General features: G+C 40.4%; 2 protein-coding genes and 1 pseudogene across 6 annotated transcripts; all 3 read left to right on the top strand.

Annotated features, from left to right (window-relative positions):
* The first annotated feature begins 1,806 nt into the window (after nucleotides 1-1,806).
* LOC104822274 (protein TIME FOR COFFEE-like) lies at nucleotides 1,807-7,856 on the top strand. Of its 4 annotated transcripts, XM_019203534.1 has the most exons (13): nucleotides 1,807-1,962; nucleotides 2,076-2,582; nucleotides 2,683-2,876; nucleotides 2,963-3,272; nucleotides 3,374-3,746; nucleotides 3,853-3,895; nucleotides 4,050-4,142; nucleotides 4,254-4,488; nucleotides 4,643-4,709; nucleotides 4,824-4,890; nucleotides 4,993-5,298; nucleotides 5,399-6,647; nucleotides 6,746-6,878. In XM_019203534.1, the coding sequence occupies exons 1-13, from the start codon at nucleotides 1,863-1,865 to the stop codon at nucleotides 6,748-6,750; spliced, it is 3,549 nt and encodes a 1,182-aa protein (XP_019059079.1). In that variant the 5' UTR covers nucleotides 1,807-1,862; the 3' UTR covers nucleotides 6,751-6,878. The 4 variants fall into 4 exon arrangements, with proteins under 4 accessions (XP_019059079.1, XP_010551730.1, XP_010551729.1 ...); XM_010553428.1 differs by having other exon boundaries at nucleotides 1,810-1,962; nucleotides 4,257-4,488; nucleotides 5,399-7,856; XM_010553427.1 differs by having other exon boundaries at nucleotides 1,810-1,962; nucleotides 5,399-7,856.
* Nucleotides 7,857-9,271: 1,415 nt separating this feature from the next.
* Nucleotides 9,272-12,370, top strand: LOC104822518 (annotated as a pseudogene).
* A 496-nt stretch (nucleotides 12,371-12,866) lies between these two features.
* Nucleotides 12,867-17,913, top strand: LOC104822272. Of its 2 annotated transcripts, none has more exons than XM_010553426.2 (8): nucleotides 12,867-15,405; nucleotides 15,630-15,762; nucleotides 15,865-15,956; nucleotides 16,146-16,384; nucleotides 16,466-16,552; nucleotides 16,651-16,750; nucleotides 16,999-17,215; nucleotides 17,328-17,913. In XM_010553426.2, exons 1-8 carry the CDS (start codon nucleotides 13,252-13,254, stop codon nucleotides 17,693-17,695), a joined length of 3,390 nt encoding a protein of 1,129 aa, XP_010551728.1. In that variant the 5' UTR covers nucleotides 12,867-13,251; the 3' UTR covers nucleotides 17,696-17,913. The 2 variants fall into 2 exon arrangements, with proteins under 2 accessions (XP_010551728.1, XP_010551727.1); XM_010553425.2 differs by having other exon boundaries at nucleotides 12,870-15,405; nucleotides 17,322-17,913.
* Nucleotides 17,914-18,942: the final 1,029 nt, after the last annotated feature.

Genomic DNA, 18,942 nt, shown 5'->3' with positions numbered 1-18,942 from the left:
TTACTAATAATCGTTTAATAATTAATCAATATAATATTATTTTCTGTCCCTAAATTTGTTTTTTTTTTGTTTAAAATGAGGTTTTTTACTACTACGTGGGGAAAACAATTTAAGAGAAAATTAACAAAATCCATTTGGTGGGACCGCTTATCCGACGCGGCAGATCGGTCCACAAGAATATTTGCTTCGTATCTGCCGATTAGGCCACCGCACCTTCATTCACATCTGACCAATCACAACGAACCACGTGTATTCTAAACCCGACCGTGTGAACAAGCCGTGTGACTAACTTTTCCTAATATCTAGAGATAGTGTTGTTAGCTTTGACAAAGATTTTCCACGTGTCGACCTTAAAAGTTATCCACGTGGAATCTGACGATTTAAAAGTATATGTAAATATATGGTGGGACCTACTCACGATCAATCACGGTAAGAAAATCAATATCATTCTACTATAACCCTTGAAAAAAAATCCAGAGAATCTTTTCGTCGTTCGATGCAGTTTTCCATTTTTGGTGCGTGCAGAGGCCGTGCCCTTTCAATAGGTTATAAATGAATTAAAAAAAATCTTTTTTTAATTATTATTTTTAGCACGATAATGGTGTTTCTTTCCACATAGGCAGCTAACTGCGGGGCCCACTCCTTTGACCGCGACGCGAGTAAATGGGCCCACCATTTTTTTCCGTTCTAAGCCGTTAAAATCTTTCTGAATTGAACGGACCAGATCAATCAGTTGGGTGCCAACTCGGACAGCCTTTGCGGGATGACGTTTTCCGCCAAGTCAGATGCGAGAAAAAGAAAGAACGAATCCAACGGCTGATGAGGCTTCAGGATAGGCGCAGTGTAAGATCTAATCCGTTGATCATTAATTATTTAAGTGGGTCCCATTTCTTTCCATTTCTTTGGAGGTATGTTATTAGTTCGCCTCTCCCTATAAACTCTTTAGATCACATTCTTATTGGTCCATAAAAATAAAGCCAAAAAAATTAAATTTTATCAAACCATATGATATAAATCATTCTGTCACCTCTTAATCTAGTGAGCAACGTAAATTGAAAAGCAAGTAATGATATTTTATTAAATTAACAAAGACGTTACAAAAATGATTTGATTTAAATATTTTGTCAAATAAAATTATCTGTTATAAGGCCAATGACTAATAAAATTAGAAAAAGGCAACGAATATAAGAATATTATAATATCACTAATAGGTTATTACTAATGATTTGTAATTTAAATCTTAGAAATAAAATAAATTGACTAATACGTTTCACTAACCTAGAGTTAGGAAATAAGGGTTTTATTTATAATTAAAGTTATTGTATTAGAGTAGCATTAGTCCCTAATTACACCTATATTCCTTAATTACACATATATTATTTAGAAGTAATATAACATATCACGTATACACGATTTTCCTACCTTATTATCGTGTTTTCTTTCTCAGTTTTATTATTATTATTATTCTAAACACTTTATTAGCCTTTACATGTAACGTCTGACATGTGGCATCCCTTTAAACTAACAATAATAATATAATGAAAAAAAATTAATAATAAAGTAAATGTGTTATAATAAAAAAATACGTTTCCCTAAAAAAGAAAAAAATATCTTTGGGAGAGGGCGAAAAGAAGAAAATCGAAGGGTGCAGATTGAGCCACGCTGGTTTTTAGCTAATTCAGACCGTTGGATGTATTCAAATCAACGGTAGAGAATCCGGAATGGATTTACGGCAGGAGATATGAGCCGTTGATTTTTCCCTACTGCTTTTATGATGAGCAGAAATAGAGGAGATATTAGGAATCAAGGAGAGAGAGGGATTGCGATTTGGGAAGAAGAAGCGGAGAGAGAGAGGGAGAGAGATGGATAAAAATAGAGAAGCTAGGAGAGTATCAATGGCGGCTGCCGGAAATGGTTTGTCCCGACGGCGGCATAGAGCCGGAAGTTTCAGGGATTCTCTAGGTTTGTTAATTGATTCTTGCTCTTTGTTAATGTTTTCTTCAGATCTGAGAGGAAATGGTCTGATTTCGATGTTTCTGTTGACAATTTTTGGGCGATTTTGTTGTGTTTTGCAGAGGATGATGGCCCGGTGGAGTTTCCGGAAGCAGCGAGGCTGAGAGATCGGGGAGGGAGTGGGAAGGAGGATCGAGATCGAGACCGTGACAGAGATAGGGAGAGGGAGAGGGAGAGACACAGAGATCGGTTGAATAGCGGGAGCAAGAGGAGAAGAGAACATCGGTTGATGATGATGCGCGGGAACATGGTCGACGGCGATGAGGACAGCTCCGAGGAGAGCGTCAACGATGACGAGGAATATGACAACGGCGGCAGAGGTGGAGGACCACCGTCCTCGATGAAGATGCTTCCACCGGCGAATCGTATCAGTACGGCTTCGTTTTCGTCTTCGTTGTCGAATCACCATAGCAGTAGCGGTAATCTCTACAACAGCAAAAGTTTTCCTCCGGCAAAAGTTTTCAGATCGTCTCCTTTTCCGGCGGCTGCGACAGCATCTCCTCTCGTATCATTCTGGAAGGCCGCCGACGAGATGATCGGTGTATCGGTCCCGAGAAAAGCCCGGTCAGGTAGAGAGGTGGAAGATTTTCAATATCAGCATATTCTTCTCAAACCAATCTTTTTTTTAAAATTTTTGTTGAATTTTCTTTTGGGTGTCTTCGATTTCAGCATCTACAAAGAGATCGCATGAGTCGTGGGCATTGAGTGCCACTGCCGGTGGCATTTTCTCAGCTGGTGAGCATATCCACCGCCACGTCTCGACGTCTCCGGCAAGGGTCAGTCCGGCTCCGATGCTAGCTTCGCCTTCTCCACCTGCTCCTCCGTCGCCATCTTCCTCCAGCGTTTCGGTGCGGAAGAAGATGGTCAGTGTCTCAAATTTCACTCATCTCCATCTCCATCTCCTTCATCTTCTCCGTTTTGACTAATGAAATCTATTTCTGGGTCGAAGCCTTCGGCGCCGAAACAGAAATCACTGCCTCCCAAGTCGTCGTCGTGCAAGTCATCTTCTCCGGTGGCAGCGCAGGATGAGATCGAGATCGAGATCGCGGAGGTGTTGTACGGTATGATGAGGCAACCATTGGGACCGTCGAAGCAGGAAGCCGCAGTGAATGATTCCGTTGAGGCAAATCTCGGTGCCAAATCAACGGGAGAAGTCAAACCCAGAGTATCTTCCCTGGTCTCCAACTCAAATACCACTATCCCTCTGTCCTCTGTCACCATCGCCACGAATTCTAGCTTGTCTAATGTGTCGGCCATCGGTTAGTCATCACGAGCTCTCTTCAACAACAACGATCTGTCAATCTCTCGTCGTTTTCTGGGTTTCTGATTAGATTTATGTTTTCATGTTCTTTGATTGCAGCCCCTAAGAGGAAGAGGCCGAGACCCGTGAAATACGAAGACGAGAGCAATTCTGCTTTACCATCTCGTATGTGTTCCATTTCCTCTACCATAAAGGCAGAAGCCGAAGCTCCTTCGAAAGCAGAAGCTCAGCCAATCAATCCAGAGAAAGTTTCAGGTTCCACCGGAGAAAACATTTCCGATTCGACGAATCCGCCAGACATGCCGACTCCTCCATTGAAGGCTGAGCGAGAAAGCAAGCCGTCTCTGGATTCATCGGAGAAAAAAGAAAGCAATTTGTCCAAAGAGGAACCTACATCAACGACGATAGAAGATTCTTCTGCGGTTAGATCCGACGGCGACGGCCTTGTCTCCACAGCCTCTAAAACTAATGCGTAGGGACACAAGATTCGATTCTTCTCTCTGTCTATTCTTCTTTGGATTTCTTCCCTCCCTATTCTGAGTGCTCAGAGGCCATTTTCTCCTGTTTCTGTCATGTAGGAGTTTTCCACCGGAAAAGGAGAAGTTCGAGATAGATCTAATGGTAGGCTTTCAATTTATCTTTCTTTTAATAATTTTTTCCTTTAGCCCAGAAAAAAAAAATGGATTTTTTTTTTTAAATTCTCGCCGATAATTTTCTGATTTTTTTTTTAAATTCTTGCCGATGATTTTCTGATTCTTTCTTTGCATATATTCAGGCGCGTCCGCCGGCGAGATCGTCACCGGAGACAGATGGAGAGATGGATCTTGTGGCAGCAGAGGCTAAACCTAAAGCCGCGGATGTGGAAACGGTGAGTGTGGACCCTACTTCCTCTTTTGTTTGGTATTGTGGTAATCCATTGATGATTGTGTTTTGTTTCTCTCTTTCTATTTTTATCTTTCTTTTTTGTGGTATATGATAACAGGATGCAAAGCCTCGACAGATTGAAAATGACTGCAAGGCTGAGAAATTGGGATGCGAGGAAGGTTCGATCCAGGAGCCGGAGGAGAAGAAACCCAGAACTGCCATGGAATCTGAATCCGACAAGACAGAGAGGAACATCACAGAACTCAAGCTTGATCTTGAGAAATCGGACCAGAACAAGCTAAACCACTATACCCAGAAGCAGACTCAGCAACAGACACTGGAAAAATCTGGTAAAGTTTTCACCTTTATGATCTTCTGTACAAAACAAAACAAAAAGACACTTTCTTTTGAGCTGTTTTGTTTTTTTTTCTTGGTGGGTTTTTTCGTGGTAGGTAGTCCCCACACTTTATTTAAATTGGATCATGTCTGTCTTCAATTTTGCAGCTCAAACGAGCCATTTGGCTCTGCATACGCCAATGCCTGGCTGGCCTGGTGGTCTTCCTACAATGGGGTATGCTTGCTTGGGTAATTGTATTTAGCCGTAAACTAGTAATATTTCGAGCTGTTTTTTGCTTTTTTTCCATTTGAGTCTTGAAGTTAAAAAAAAAACTCCGGATATGTACAGATACATGGCACCTACACAGGGAGTTGTACCCGTGGATACCAGCGCTTTACCATCTTCAACCATGCAGGTAATTACCAATTTATGATTCCTCTTCCCTGTACTTGGCCCTGTTGAGTTCTCTACCTGTCCTTATCTCCTAACTGTAGTTTCATTTGTTATGTTTTTGCAGCCTCCACAATTGGTTTTTAATCAACCAAGACCAAAGAGATGTGCAACTCATTGTTATATAGCTCGGAACATTCATTATCATCATCAGTTCACGAAAATGAATCCTTTTTGGCCAGCAGCAGCAGCGGCGGCGGCAGGCTCGGCCCCTATGTACAGTGCTAAGGCATGCAATCTCAGTCTCATGCCTTCCAACTCGGTACCCGATAAGAGTTCTCAATCTACTACTTCTAATAGCTCGGACACAAACCAAAGGAAGCCATTATTGCTGCAGCAACCTTTACCTCCTGGAGCTCCTAATAACATCTTGGTAAAGTTTCCATCTTTCCTCCCGTGTTTTTTTTCTCATACCAAGTTTTCTGTTCCTTGGACTCCACCAACTTGATTGGTCTTTCGGGGTTTCATTGTAGCATGGTCCGGGATTTATCTTGCCATTAGGCCAGCAACCATATGCAGCTGCTGCAATGGCCTCTGTGTCGGTTAGACCGCCTATGAGTGGCAATACAGCTTCTGGCGCTGCTGCTTCTTCTGCCTCCATGAATGGTTCTGCATCAGCTTCTCCAGCCGGCACCACAACTATGAGCTTCAGCTACCCGAACATGGCGAGCAATGAAACTCAGTACCTGGCTATCTTGCAGAACAATGGTTACCCGTTTCCAGTACCGGCCCACGTTGGTGCACCGCCTGCTTACAGAGGAAGCCATGGGCAGCCGATACCATTCTTTAACGGTTCATTCTATTCCTCTCAAATGATCCACCCTCCGCATCTTCAACCACAGCAACAATCTGGGCAGGGACATCAAGGCCAAGCTCCAAGCAATCAGAATACAAGTGTTTCCACTGGGTCCTCTGCTGCACAAAAACATGTGCAGAATCCCCAAGGGTTTCCAATGCCAAAGGTTCAGTGTCAGCCTTTGAGCTTTCAGCCAAGGCAGCAGCCAAGAGAAAACACACCTCAGCAGAGTGAAACTGTTGGAGAAGAAAGCCCGTCAACTGCTGATAGCCGGGCATCTCGTTCCAATGTTGCATATGGCCAGAACTTTGCTATGCCTATGCAACCAACGAACTTGGGTTCGATGAATTCAGCAGCCTCGGATGGTGCAATGGCTGGTTCTTGTGGCAATCACGGTGAAAAGAAACCGAAACAGCAGGGATCAAAGGCTGGTGTGGAATCCCTCCAGTCTCAGGCTTATGCGATGACGTTCGCAACATTTAATGGGACTAGTGCTCCCAGCTTTAACATGCCCTTTATTCCTCAGAATCATGCTATATTCCATAGCATTCCAGAGGCTGCAAGGCAAGGTTATCACCAGATGATGGCAGCAGCAGCAGCAGCTGCTGCTGCTAAACAGAAGATGAACTACAATGCTCCGGAGGATGGAAAATCTGGCCCTAATGCCGCTGCTAAGGCCTTGGAGGAACGAAAGACAGGAACAGCAGGAGAAGCACCGACTAATTTGACCGACACATCTGTTCCTGGAGCAACGGGCAATGGATTCACTGATAGCTCTGCACGGTTACTCAACCTTAGCTCTGCTCCCCAACCTCGGACTTCAAGTTCTGCTCAAGCCTCTCACCAGCAGCTCGCCATTCATCTCCAGAAGCAGCAACAGAATGCAGATGCTGCTGCAGCAGCAGTTACTGCAGCTAGAAGTAAAGGTCCGGTAACAAGTAATGGTAGTGTTTACCCAGATCACAGTATCAGCGGAGGTAAATTTCCTAATGCTAATTCCGGGTTTCCTCAAAATATTGTCCAGTCTAATGGTAGCCCAGTTCAGTCTCCTCAGTGGAAAAGCAATTCCTGCAGAACGACAACAGCTCAGGTTCAGTCTCCTTCCATACTATCATCATCTACTGCATCATCCCATAAAAATGTCCAGCCGAAACAGCAGGGTCGGCCACAGCAAGTGCAGATTTCATTTGCAGCAAACACTAAATCTATGCCCTTTGGTCCACCCTCTACTTCTTCCGTGTCCAAAAATGCTGGTGGAAGTGGAAGCCTGAGGACTGCTACCTCGGCCTCGACAGCTAACAAATCTGGACAAGTATCCTCCATGCTGACATCATCTCAGCCATCTAAGAACATCTCCCCAACAGCATCAGTTCCAATTCTCGGTAACCCTCATGTTACTCATACCTCGGATGCCATGTCCAAGTCCCAACAGCCACCCAAGCAAGCCCAGCTTTTCTTCTCCAGCCCTTATATGCCACAGCAGAACGGATATTACCTCCAGAGACATCAGCAACCACAAGGCTCATCTCCTGCTGCGACATCTCATTCGCCGTGCCCTCCGGTCAACCTTTCAAGCAGCACAACCACTGCCCCTCCCGACCCAGGGAAAGCCGTTAAAGGCGGAAACTTGAAGCAAATTCAGGGAGTTTCCAACGCTTCTGGGCCACCCGGTAAGACGCAGAATCAGGTTGTTCCTCCAGGGTTCCCTTATGTTCCCGCTGCAGATCAGAAGCAACCAGCAGGTGAGTGAAAGTGAAGACCAAAACCCTAAAGTAAAAAACCCGTTTGTTGGGAAGTTAGTTCAGAGACTTCCAAAGCCTGAGGAACAGGCTGAAGAGGAGACGAGACAAAAGACGTGGAAACTCACACAAAGTCTTTGGATGATTCCTTGGACACAACACAGAAGAGTTGGTCGGAAGAAAGCTGAGAACAGGAAAAACAGGCGTCATCTTCCCCTAGAGATGCGGAGAAGAACACCCACAGGAAAAAGACATTTGCGGTCTCGGTGTACAATTAGTGTTTATATTTCTGACAGGACCAAGTGTAGAAAGAGTACCATGATTATGACCTAATTAAAATTTCATTCATTTTTTTTTTTAAGGTTTTGAATTTATAAGGAATAGCCAATTCTCAGCCTTGAACGTTGTTTTCACTTCTAACTCGATACATAGGCAATTTCATATTCCAAGATCAAAATCGAAGGAAAGCAACTCGATAAAAATAGTTCAAGATGTTTGAACACATTTTTGTTCGTGGAACGTCTTTTGTTTGTATTTGGATATCTTTTGGTTGTAATGGAAACATTTTTATTTTTTTTGGACATTTTTTGATTGAGTCGGAACATGGTTTATTGTGTGTTTGATCCTATTTTGCAAACAAAGACAGTGTTGAATATTGTTGTTAATTTTGTGCCGTTATACACGAACGTGAAAAAAAAATTATTACAAAAACTCCGAACTTGGACATAAACACGTCCATATTAATATATGATGACGTGACTAATACATGTCGATGATGTGTCAGTACAGTTGTCATTCCGATATATCACATCATCATTTTCTGACATAAAAATTGGTTGACATGGTCAACGATTAAACATCAACAACAACATCGCCTTAATTTCCAAATATGTTTGAAATAAAATGATTAACTTATTGTTTTTATAAGATGTTGCAGATCTAGGATTTTTCGTGGGGTTTATCCTAAATATTATACTAAACAATATTGTTTATTCTATTATCATTTTAAGTGATGTCATATCATGTTATTGCGTGTTTCATTATCTTATAATGTTATTGTTTGTTTCATTCAATATTTTAGATTGATGATATTAAATAGTTTCATTTGGTATTATTTGTTGGGATTTTCTTTTTGCGTTTTCTATCAATCTATTAAAGCATAAAAAGGTCCAAACAATTCTGAGGTCTTATACATAGATCAGTTGTAAAATATAAAATAATTCTTAGAACATTGTATATAAGATGCATATATAAAAATAGTCCCTTTGCAATGGACAACTTTAAAAGTAGTATTGATCCTATCCGGGAAAAAAAAAATCGATCCCAGACCATTAAATCCAACCATTTTTGTTCAAACAAAACTAGAATTATACCGAAAGATATGGAAAAGATTTGAAAATATTCAATATTTAGATTTGAGCTTATTTCTATATTTATGTATTTATATTGATTAACTAAAATATTATATAATTCTATTTTCTACCGATAAATACTGTAATGGTTTATATAAATACTGTAATAGTTTATATTGAATGATCAGAAATCAAAAGATTCTCTTTTTTTTGCAACTTCAAATTAATATTTTATATTTATATTTTCTCAATTGTTTTATGGAATTTTTAAAAATATATCCAATTTTATAAATAAATATGTATTGTGGGTTTCAATGGACTATAATATCGTAATATGACATATCGTAGGCCCAATGGGCTTTTATTCTGATGTCCAATCTTCCGGCCCAAACATATGCGTATTTGGGTTGGTTGCTGCGTCATTATGGTAAATTATGGTGGGTTGATATATTCGGGAAAATGGGTGAGTATCTGTATTTGTACATGTAAAGGAATATTTTAAATTAATGTAATTGTAATTTTTTTAAAAATCTAAAAACAGTATAAGATTTAAATTGCGATAAATGAAAAGTTACCATTATCATTATCGGTCAGTTTCTCAATATATAGTAGTTGTTCTTACAAAATAAATCATGTTTTATAGATTGCCACATAGAAAATGTAGGTTAGCTCCTATATAATATCAAGGTCATTTAAATTTCTCATCACAGTTTTTCATCACGAACAGATTCAAAAACAGAGAGTAGATTGCCGCTCTTGAGCCTGGACATATATGTCCCTCGAGACGAGAGGTTCAACATGACTTCATCGCTTATGCTCTTAAGTCTGTGGCGTAAGTTATTGTCCCCGAAATCGGTTCTCTCTGTGACAAGAATTTCAACGAGTTTGACAGTTTCGACGACATTTTCAGTCTCTATGAAGGTGGTATCAAACACCCTAATACTCACATCATCTCTAAGATCCGTGACGTTCTTCCATGGGAGATGTTTAGAGAACTCGTTCGCAATGATGGTGATCGATTTTTGAAGTATCCAATGCCCACTATCATCAAAGGTAGGAGTTATTTATAGGTGATTTGTAACGAGGTGGTTTTTTGGTTTCCCTTGTGAAGGTTTCTATATTCTTACAGAGAGTAGATCAGCTTGGAGATCCGACGAAGAGTTTGGTCGGGAAATGATTGCCGGTCTCAATCCACTTGTCATTAGACGTCTCCAGGTCTTATCATTTGTTCCCTCTTCTTTTAAAATATGCTATTTTTGCTGAGATTTCGTGAAAAATGTAGGAATTTCCTCCACTGAGCAAGATGGATCCGGATGTATATGGAAATCAACATAGTTCTATCCGCGAAGAAGATGTTGAGCCTAACATGGATGGTCTTACCATCGAAGAGGTATTTGAAACCATCCTAATCATCATCTTATCATTGTCTTTGTCATTATATTGTCGTCGTTTTTGTTTTTTGTTGTTCTTACAGGCTTTGAAGCAAAACAAACTGTATGTTTTGGATTATCATGACTCGTTGATGCCTTATTTGAGAAGGATTAACTCAACTGGTGCAAAACTATATGCTACCCGAACTGTTCTGCTCCTCAAAGATGATGGAATTCTGATGCCTTTAGCCATTGAGTTGAGTCTGCCTCACCCACAAGGTGAAAAATATGGAGTTGTCAACAAAATCTTCACACCGGCTGAGAAAGGTGTTGAGGGCTCGATCTGGCAACTCGCGAAGGCTTATGTTGCGATCAATGATTCTGGTTATCATCAGCTTATTAGCCATTGGTATAAGTACAATCAAATTGTATTCAAAACGAGAATGTATCCCTCGACAATAAATTGTCTGGTTATTTACAATGATCGCTTTTTTGTAGGCTACACACCCATGCTACTATGGAACCGTTCATTATCTCAGCAAAAAGACAACTGAGTGTGGTTCATCCGATCTATAAGCTTCTGCATCCACATTTTCGTGACACAATGCAAATAAATGCATTGGCTCGTCATATCCTCATTAACGCAGATGGTGTGCTCGAAAGAACTGTGTTCCCGGGAAAATACTCTATGGAATTGTCTTCTTCGCTTTACCGAAACTGAGTTTTCACTGACCAAGCTCTGCCTGCTGATCTTCTCAAGAGGTACACACTTTTCATTTACTTAGATAGTGAAAAGCCTACGCATATACTTTCATGTACTTAGATAGTGAAAAATCTAACGTTCGTTTTCTCAAAACTGTGTATAGAGGAGTGGCTGTTCCTGATTCAAGTTGCGATGGTAGTGTTCATCTTTTGATCAAAGATTATCCGTATGCTGTTGATGGACTAGAGATCTGGTCAGCCATTGAGACATGGGTGACAGAGTATTGCTCGTACTATTACAAAACCATCCAAATTGACATAGAGCTTCAGTCATGGTGGTCTGAACTAGGGCTGGACATTTATACCCGTTATCCGCGGGTTTGCGGGTACCCGGTCTTGTGGGTACCCGAAAAACGGGTATTCGCCTCTGAATGAAGACGAAGACGGGTACATAAAAACGACAACGAAAACGGGTACGGGTTTCATTTTTACGAAGACGGGTATCCGTGAGTACCCGTAAATATATAAAAATATCAAATATTCCTATATTTTTTTAATTATTTATTTAAATATTAGGTTTTAACTTTTAAAAATTAACATATATATTTTAAAAACTTTTAAAAATCTATATATATTCAAATATATATATATATTTTATATTTTAAATATATATTTGAATTAAATAATATAATTTTACTAAATATTTAGTTTATATTTATTTTAAAAATATATATTTTACGGGTACGGGTACTCATGGGTACCCGTCTCTTAATCACGGGTACCCGGTCGACGGGTACCCAGTGTGAATGAGATAGAAAATGAGACATTGTTTTCATGAAACCCGCGAAGATGAAAACGAAGACGAATATCTCCAAAATCGCGGGTACCCGACCCGTGCCCAGCCCTAGTCTGAACTTCGAAACGTAGGCCATGGTGACAAAAAAAACGAGCCCTGGTGGCCTAAAATGCACTCTCGGTCTGAACTCATCCAAACATGTTCGATCATTATCTGGATTGCATCTGCTCTTCATGCTGCTGTTAACTTTGGTCAGTATTCGTATACCGGTTTTCTCCCAAATCGACCGACAATTAGTCGTCGGTTCATGCCTGAATCGGGTACAGAAGAGTATTGAAGAAAGATCCTGATGTTGCATACTTGAAGACGATCACTCCGCAACTACAGACATTACTTGGAATCTCTATCATTGAGGTTTTGTCTATGCATTCAACGGACGAGCTTTATTTGGGACAGAGAGAATCTCCAAATTGGACGGCTGATGATGAGATTTTGGTTATGTCTAAAAGGTTCACTGATAGGCTTGAGCAGGTCGAGACCAATATCTTGAAGAGGAACAACGATAAGAGTTTGAAGAATCGGTTTGGTCCAGTTAAAATGTCGTACACTTTGCTATACCCAAACACTTCAAATTACTCAAGAGAAGGTGGTATGATCGAAAAGGGAATACCGAATAGTATTTCGGTTTAGAGATTATACATGTGATAATGATAATTAAATATATAAATTGAGGACTTTGTAAACAGAATTGGGATCTTTTTGCTCGAAGACCCCAATTTTGTGAACTTATAATAATAATAACATTCTTAATGATAATAATCCATTTTTCGTTTTATCTGCTAAAGCGTCAAAAGGTCCATGACAATGCATATAGTGTTCTAAAATAAGCCTTCGAACATTATATATAGGCCTCAACAATGCATATAAAAATAGTCTAAAAGCATGAACTATAAGTCATCATCATATAAATGCATAAATGCCGTATTTTTTTTTAAAAAAATGATAAATTTAAGAGGCTTGGGTGTAAGAGGTTGGGCTGTATTACTATTAGGCTATGAAAGATGACCCATACGACAACTGGGGACATGGCAGACATGAGTCGCATGAATTAGACCATTTGTTTGTTTTTTTTTTTTTTTTTTTGAAATCGACCAACGAGAATTGGTGTGAAAAAGAAAAATAAAGTGGTGAAATTAAAGCGTAAAAGCGAGAGACGTTGAATTAAAAAAAAAGGGCATGGCAATTCTTCCTCTCTCTTGAATTCTCTTGTTGGTGGCCGGAAACTTGCGTCAGCGCCCGCCGACGGAGGATTTTGCAGTTTGAACGGCGGAGTGAGGTATTGTCCCTGTTTCCGATCGCCGATTATTCGACCAATGGCAGCGTACGGTTCTTGTTGAAGGATAATTCGGGAATCGATTTGGCTTTGGTCCAGATCTCGTATTCCTAGGGTTCTTAAGATTCTTATATGATGATGCTTTGCGTTTTTAACCGATTGTATCTTGGAATCCGGGATGGAATCGGGGGGAATTTAGGGTTTAAATCGGATTTGGTGGCATAGTTTGGTGTAGAACATGGAAGGAGGGGGCAGGAGATCTCGTGAACCTTTAGGGGTAGTGATGAAGAAGAGAAGTTCTTCGGGTTGTTTGATTGTGAAGAAGAAGGGCGATGTGGTCGGTGGGATTTGTTCGTCTTCAGGGAATCGCCCGGTTTATGATTCATGGTTGGAAAACAAGAGGTCCAGGACGGTTATGAGTGATTCTGGTTCTGGGTCTAGCGCTGAAATTATGATACCTGGTTGGAAAACTGTTCACCAAACTATGCACCACCATTGTAATGGCTTGTCTGGTTTTGATGGGGTAAATGCAGAAGAAAGGGATTCTGGCCGGAGACGGGATTGGCAAGGGGATTCTTTTGTGGGAAAGAGCAGCGAAGAATGGAAGAGGAATAGATTAGATGAAGTGGGGTACAATGACGATGAGGAGAGTGAAGACGAACTAATGACTATGAGGATGAGGAGGTCTTTTGACGGCGGTGGAGTTGATATCGGTAGGAAATCATATTTCAGATCTGCTCAATTTGGCATTGACAAGAAAGGCGAAACTGGTTCAAGTAGAGATTTAGTTCTTGAGAAAAGAAGAAAATCATATTTTGATGGGTCAGGGGCCGCAAGTTTTGCAAATCAGGGTTGTAGAAACAGGTTTAAAGTTACTGCAGATGAAACCGAAATTCATGAATCATTGTTGCGGAAGAAGTACATGGGTGATGCAGGCTTTGATGAACCTATTAGAGTTCAGGGGAAAAACGGTGTCTTGAAGGTTATGATAAACAAGAAGAATAAGATGAGCGGGTTACTCAGAAACTTCACTAACGTGGAAGCTAAACAAACTCAAACTGGTTCAAAAATTCAAGATACTGGTAAAATACGTGTTGCCATCCAGTCGCCAACCACTTTGAAAGGTGAAAATCTTGCAATACGGTCAAAAATGCATATGGCCTTAGCCATGAAAAATAAAGGCCTGGACCAAGATTCAGAAGATAGTGATATGTCAGCAAGGGTGCAGAAGAAGAATATTAGAGGTCATACATCTGGCCAGATGTCAATTGCTGGAGGTGAAAAGACTCTACCTGATGAGCCAGCTCCTCCAAAAATCAAAGACGGAAAAGTTAGGCGTGGCTCTGGCACTGAAAAACAACGATTACGTGAGCGAATTAGGGGAATGTTGCTGGAAGCAGGGTGGATGATTGACTATAGACCTAGAAAGAATAGAGACTACCTAGATGCAGTTTATATAAGTCCAACAGGAACAGCATATTGGTCTATTATCAAGGCCTATGAAGCGCTTCTGAAGCAATTCAATAATGAGGAAACTGTGGTCAAGCCTAGCCGGGACTTTTCTTCATTTACTCTGATCTCAGATGAGACGCTCAGTCAATTAACACGGAAAACGAAAAGGAAGGTTGAAAGAGATTTGAAAAGACAGCAACAAGGTGGCAGTGATAGTGATGAAAAAAACATTTTTGCGAGAAAGTTCCCAACTATTAAAAATGAACCAGTGACTGAAGACCGATATGTCCATAAAGAAAAACTAAGCTCCTCCCTAGGGCAGGGTTCTATGTCTATGGGAAATGAGGTCAATCATGAAGCTGGTTTACCAGGTATGAAGCACAAATGTGAAAAATCTGCTGGTTCCTCCTCTCACCATAGAGACGGTGGCAAAAGTGTGAAAACTGGTAGGAATACATTGCTGGTACGACGTTCAACTAAGGGAAACAATTCAGAATCCGATGGCTTTGTACACTTCTCTGGAAAACGGACAGTGCTGGCATGGCTGATTGATAATGGAATTGTTCAGTTGGACGAAAAGGTTATGTACATGAACCCCCGAGATTCACGAGCAATGCTTGAGGGCTGGATAACGAGGGATGGGATTCACTGTGGTTGCTGTAGTAAAATCATTTCAGTTTCGAAGTTTGAGATCCATGCTGGAAGCAAATTGCAGCAGCCATTTCAGAACATGTATTTGGATTCTGGGGTTTCTCTTCTTCAATGCCAAATAGATGCATGGGCCCGACAAAAGGGTGATAAGCACGTTGGTTTCTGCAATGTAGATATAAATGAAGATGACCCAAATGATGATGCATGTGGTATTTGCGGGGATGGAGGTGATTTAATCTGTTGTGATGGTTGTCCCTCGACATTCCACCAGAGATGCCTAGACATTAAGGTATGCTGCTGATTGCTTTCAAGTTCATATTCTTCTTTTTTTTTCCTTTTTGAAATATTTTTTACCAGTCATTACAATATTAAGCAACGACTTAAGTCTTGTTTGGTGAAAAAAATGTTTCAAACAACATATTTTGTTGGGTTGAGAATAGAGAATATATTTTGGAGTTGGTTTAAGACCATCTGATGCCTTATTGAATCATTTTGAGGTTCATTCAATTACAGATGCTTCCTCTTGGTGATTGGCATTGCCCAAATTGTACATGCAAATTCTGTAGGACAGTTGTGGGAGACCATACACAAACTGTGGATGCAACTTTATGGAAATTACTTACCTGCAAGATGTGTGAGAAAAAATGTATTTTTCATCTCTTCCTTACAATGGTTGAAATATTTCGCTTTTGTTTTCGCTCATTATTGCTGATCGTTTCTGATTGAAATTAGGATTTCTCTTTTCTAGATCACAAACCATGCATGCGTGATGAGATGATTGCTACTCCTACTGCCTGCGCTGAATTAGGCATTGCATTTTGTGGGGTGGAGTGCAAAGAGGTATTTTCCTTTCTGTCGTTATTAGACGGCTAATACGTCAACCGTGTTAAAAACTGAAAATCATTTCTGTACTTTTAATTCAAGATTTATCGCCCCTTGTATGCTGCTGTTGATTATAAATTTCAGTCATATTCTATGCTATATTTGAAGCATTTCTGTTTAAAGTTAATTTATTTCTCGATTTGACAGCTCTGTGAAGGTTTACAAAAGTATGTTGGCATCAAACATGAATTAGACAACGGGTTTTCATGGTCTCTAGTTCATAGGGCAGATACAGATTCAGATTCATCGGTACCTGAGCCGCCTCAGACTGTTGAAAGTCATTCCAAGCTTTCGGTAGCTCTGACAGTCATGGATGAATGCTTTTTGCCCATTATTGACAGGAGGAGCGGGGTGAATATAATGCATAATGTCCTTTACAATTGCGGGTAAGCTTGTTTGAGATGTAAATTAAATTTGTTTTCATCTCAGGTTGGCACTTTTTTGCTTATACCTAGCTTTTTTCTTAGGTCAAATTTCAACTGGCTGAATTTCGGTGGCTTCTATACCGCTATTCTCGAGAGGGACGACGAAATAATTGCTTCGGCATCTATCAGGTTTTTGTGTTCATTGCTCATGTGTGTGTTTTCGTACCCGGAAACTTTTACTGGCTTCGATGCATGATATTGACGATATTTTTCCTGTCTTCTTTTAGATTTCGCGGAGATCGGCTAGCAGAGATGCCCTTTATTGGAACTCGCCATATCTACAGGCGTCAAGGGATGTGCCGCCGACTTTTCGAAGCCATAAAATCAGTAAGTTCGTGTTTGTGTTTCGTCTCACGTCTTATCTTAAGTGTATAGACAAGAAAGCCGAGGATTCGAGCTCGGTTTTTTCTCCTAGTTTTTTTAAATGAAATGTTAACTTTGTATTCATAGCTATAATTTCATAGCCAATCCCATGAAATGTGAATTTTTTCTTCTGTTTTTTTCACAGTTTTTTCCGCATCGTGGTTAGATTTTTACTGACTCGCGTTCGGGTTTTCCTTGTCTTTTATTTGAAGACTCTTCAACATCTCGAGATTGAGACGCTGGTTATTCCCGCAACCCCCGACTTTAGCCGTGCTTGGATAGATAAATTCGGGTTTCGTCCTGTGGATGATGATTTGCTGAAGAAAGAAATCCGTTCTATGAATCTTTTAGTGTTTCCCGACATGGATATGTTACAGAAGGATCTGTTAGGACAAAGACATGCCGGCGGAGATTCTGCCCCCGACACAGGTTTCTGATCCTTCGAGCTCATTTTTTCTTATCCCGGTGATTAGTTAGTTTAGTTACCTATTTTCGTTCTCAACTTTCTTGTTCCCATTTCGTTTTTTCGCCAAAGACGCAGGAATCAAAAGGGAGCTCTATGGGGATGGTCAAGAAGATTGTGAGGAATTCAATGAAGACATGGATTCTGCCATCATCAAGACAACAAGAGAAGCTGATGGTTTCGGACACAGTTCCCATCACCTTGAATCGAGCCGAAGCTCATCGCCTTCGGATTCCGGAGCGAAACGCCGAACCTACGGGGATCCAAACTCAGCTTCCCGAGATGTTATAGGAGATACCGAGGTGAAACCTTCGGGTGAAGGAGACGAGGATACTGACTCGGGTTATGAAACAACATTGGATTCTCCGAGAAGAGAAGAGTCGCTTCGCGGGAACCGGGAAATGGCGTTTCTGGATCAGATTATACGTAGTCCGGTGGACGGATGAGATGTGTATTGTTGTCCTAATGCCGGTGGTGCAATCTCTCCGGCGATACAAGTGAGAGAAGGCCACCGGAGTTCATGGTGAAGAAATGTGAATATGGAGAAAGAGCTCTTTTGCGTGAAATTCCGTCGCCGGAATCTCTGGAACTTGAATATGGCCGTTTTATGTAATATGTACATACACACATATATATATATACACACACATCCCCAATTCGTAAATGTGCCCGAGCATTTGCGCAGTGACCAAAATGCCCTTACGTTCTTAACGAAATTACAAGACGGTCATATATGCAACCGGAGTGGTCTCGTCCCTTCCGTAAATGTCTGGTCGGCCATATCTCGGTTACAACTCGGAGATTCCAACCCAGAGAGTTGGAACTCATGACATTCGGGTACCTTCTGTTCTGTCTTTATCCTTTTTTTTTTGTTGAATTATCTTTTCATTTTTTTCCTTTTTCCTCCTTTTTCCTCCTCACATATAGTTGGTGGTGTTATGATTTGCATCCTCCTTCCTTAATCAAGCGTTTTTATAAACTAAAACGGAATTCCCCCAACATTCTATCACTCTTATGGAATCTTCTTGTAGTATTTTTCTTTTTACAGTTTCTTAAACCGTTTGTTACCGCAGCTTACTGGTAAAAATTCTCACCACACGACGGAGGCGACCTTTAAGGCCTTTGCAAGGGCTCTACGTCAAGCGACGGAACATACACACAGAGCAATATATCATATGGTTGCAAGCGGATACAATGGTAAGCGGGTGGGAGTTTATATGGTATGTGTTATGATATGGAATCTGTCGGATCTTGAATCTTTTGAAACGCAGTGACTTTCTCAAGCGCCTATATATAGTTTTGTTTCTACCTCAATGGCTCGTGAAGATCAGTTGTTCTTGCCCGTTGTTTGTGGGAAACGGTTCATCTTTTTCCATCCTAGATATGAGATATTAGATTGTCTTCTTGCTGTTGCAGATTAGTTTTGTGGTTAGATTTTTCAAACATGTATGTATGTATGTATGTATATACACAGATAAGATACATGTTTTCTATTGCCAAGTGTTTGTTTGTTCTTTAGCAGCAAAAAAAAAAAAAGAAGAAGCCTATTTTCTTACAATGATGAAAAGGTGAGAAGCATTGTTGATCTTTAGCACCCACTTTCTATATTTTTTCCATATATATATATATATATATATATATATATATATATATATATATATATATATATATATATATATATCTCCCTCCAAAA

The sequence above is a fragment of the Tarenaya hassleriana genome, unplaced genomic scaffold (assembly GCF_000463585.1).
Source record: "Tarenaya hassleriana unplaced genomic scaffold, ASM46358v1 Cleome36, whole genome shotgun sequence".
Lineage (NCBI taxonomy): Eukaryota > Viridiplantae > Streptophyta > Magnoliopsida > Brassicales > Cleomaceae > Tarenaya > Tarenaya hassleriana.
This window is presented reverse-complemented; position numbering and strand designations above follow the sequence as displayed.

Excerpts from the sequence above, each read along its gene's own strand:
- LOC104822274 (XM_010553427.1), top strand. The coding sequence starts at position 1,863 with ATGGATAAAAATAGAGAAGCTAGGAGAGTATCAATGGCGGCTGCCGGA. Across the intron at positions 3,273-3,373 it reads GTCTAATGTGTCGGCCATCG|CCCCTAAGAGGAAGAGGCCG; the intron begins GTTAGTCATCAC and ends CTTTGATTGCAG. Across the intron at positions 3,896-4,049 it reads AGTTCGAGATAGATCTAATG|GCGCGTCCGCCGGCGAGATC; the intron begins GTAGGCTTTCAA and ends GCATATATTCAG.
- LOC104822272 (XM_010553425.2), top strand. The coding sequence starts at position 13,252 with ATGGAAGGAGGGGGCAGGAGATCTCGTGAACCTTTAGGGGTAGTGATG. Across the intron at positions 15,763-15,864 it reads CAAGATGTGTGAGAAAAAAT|ATCACAAACCATGCATGCGT; the intron begins GTATTTTTCATC and ends TCTCTTTTCTAG. Across the intron at positions 16,553-16,650 it reads ATTGCTTCGGCATCTATCAG|ATTTCGCGGAGATCGGCTAG; the intron begins GTTTTTGTGTTC and ends GTCTTCTTTTAG.